Source organism: Propithecus coquereli, unplaced genomic scaffold, assembly GCF_000956105.1.
Source record: "Propithecus coquereli isolate 6110/MARCELLA unplaced genomic scaffold, Pcoq_1.0 Scaffold39, whole genome shotgun sequence".
Lineage (NCBI taxonomy): Eukaryota > Metazoa > Chordata > Mammalia > Primates > Indriidae > Propithecus > Propithecus coquereli.
Genome location: NW_012149618.1, coordinates 3,570,725 through 3,571,997, shown reverse-complemented (window position 1 = coordinate 3,571,997; position 1,273 = coordinate 3,570,725). Strand labels below are relative to the sequence as shown.

Here is a 1,273-nt window from a genome sequence, read left to right as displayed (position 1 = left end):
ACTCGGGATCCAACCTCCCCGCACCAGCCCCAGTCCAGGTACCTGGAACTTAGTCCGATCGGTAACCGGCGACTACGCGGGGTACAGGTTACCCGAGCGCGCCCCCGACCGACGCACCCACCTGCGCGCGCGCCGCGGGCCGGATGCGTGCGCGCTCCCAGGACGTCCCGCCCCGCCCCCTTGGCGGCCCAGGAGCTGGGCGGCGTGCGCGCCCCCGCGCCGCGCCAACTAGAGGCGCTCGGAAAGGCGTCCCCGCAGTGCCTGACAGTTCCTCCCTCAGCGTCTACCTCGTGAGTGGCGAGGAACGCGGAGTCTGGCAATATCAGGAGGGTTCTTCCGTGTGAGGCTGTACAGGGAGGCTATTCCTGGAAGAACGGGGGGCACTTGATGGGCGGGTGATTTCGGGCATTCAGGTGGGCGACCCGCGTAGGCGTCTGAAAGGCCCGCGTCGTTAGGCACGGTAGTAGCGGCGTGTCTGGTTACGGGGTCGGGCAAAGGGCAAAGGTCAACATCCCAGTGGGCAGCACCACCTTTGAGCAATGGCGGCGTCTGGGGAACCCTGGAGGCAGTGGCAGGAGGAGGTGGCGGCGGTGGTAGTGGTGGGCTCCTGCATGACAGACCTGGTCAGGTTAGTCTGGGGCCAGTACACAGTCTGCGGCTCGGGGGAGGCAGAGGACTGTACTTTCTGCACTGCCTTGGCACTGGGTCTTTGGGGATGAACAGTGGTAGCTTTTGGTGTGAGCTACAGGTTTCCCCAGGCTACAGCCTGACTTCCTGGCGTAGAAGAATTTGGGTTTGCAAAGATAAATGTCAGGTGAGTGTCATAGGAGGCCACGGTTTGGTGAAAGCTCTAATAATACTAGAAGCGCCCGCAAAGACCTGTTCGTGTTTCCTTGGTCAGACTGCTGAGCCTTCCCCCTAGACTAGCCTGGTGACTTTGGCCAAGTAATTGTACCTCTGAGAATGTGTCTACCTCGCAGGATCGTTGTGAGGACTAAATGAGGTAAAGTGTTTTGTCAACCGTAACACTATCCAAATTGGATTTTATTCATTTAAGCTTGTATAAAATAATGAGTAGAGGTCAAAAAGACAATTAGTCACCTTTCACTATATGGATAGTTGGCATTCCTGCAGTATTCTATATTTACAGCTTATTTTTAAGTAATAAAAAACTTATGCCAGGCCGCGCGCGGTGGCTCACGCCTGTAATCCTAGCTCTCTGGGAGGCCGAGGCGGGCGGATTGTTTGAGCTCAGGAGTTCGAGACCAGCCTG

General features: G+C 57.3%; 1 protein-coding gene across 2 annotated transcripts in view; it reads left to right on the top strand.

Annotated features, from left to right (window-relative positions):
• Positions 1–468: 468 nt before the first annotated feature.
• The window catches only part of RBKS (ribokinase), a 91,141-nt gene continuing 90,336 nt past the window's right edge, over positions 469–1,273 (top strand). For both annotated transcript variants that reach the window (XM_012652534.1, XM_012652536.1), the window contains exon 1: positions 469–628. In XM_012652534.1, the coding sequence (XP_012507988.1) occupies positions 540–628 (89 nt within the window). In that variant the 5' untranslated portion in view covers positions 469–539. The remainder of the gene's footprint in view (positions 629–1,273) is intronic.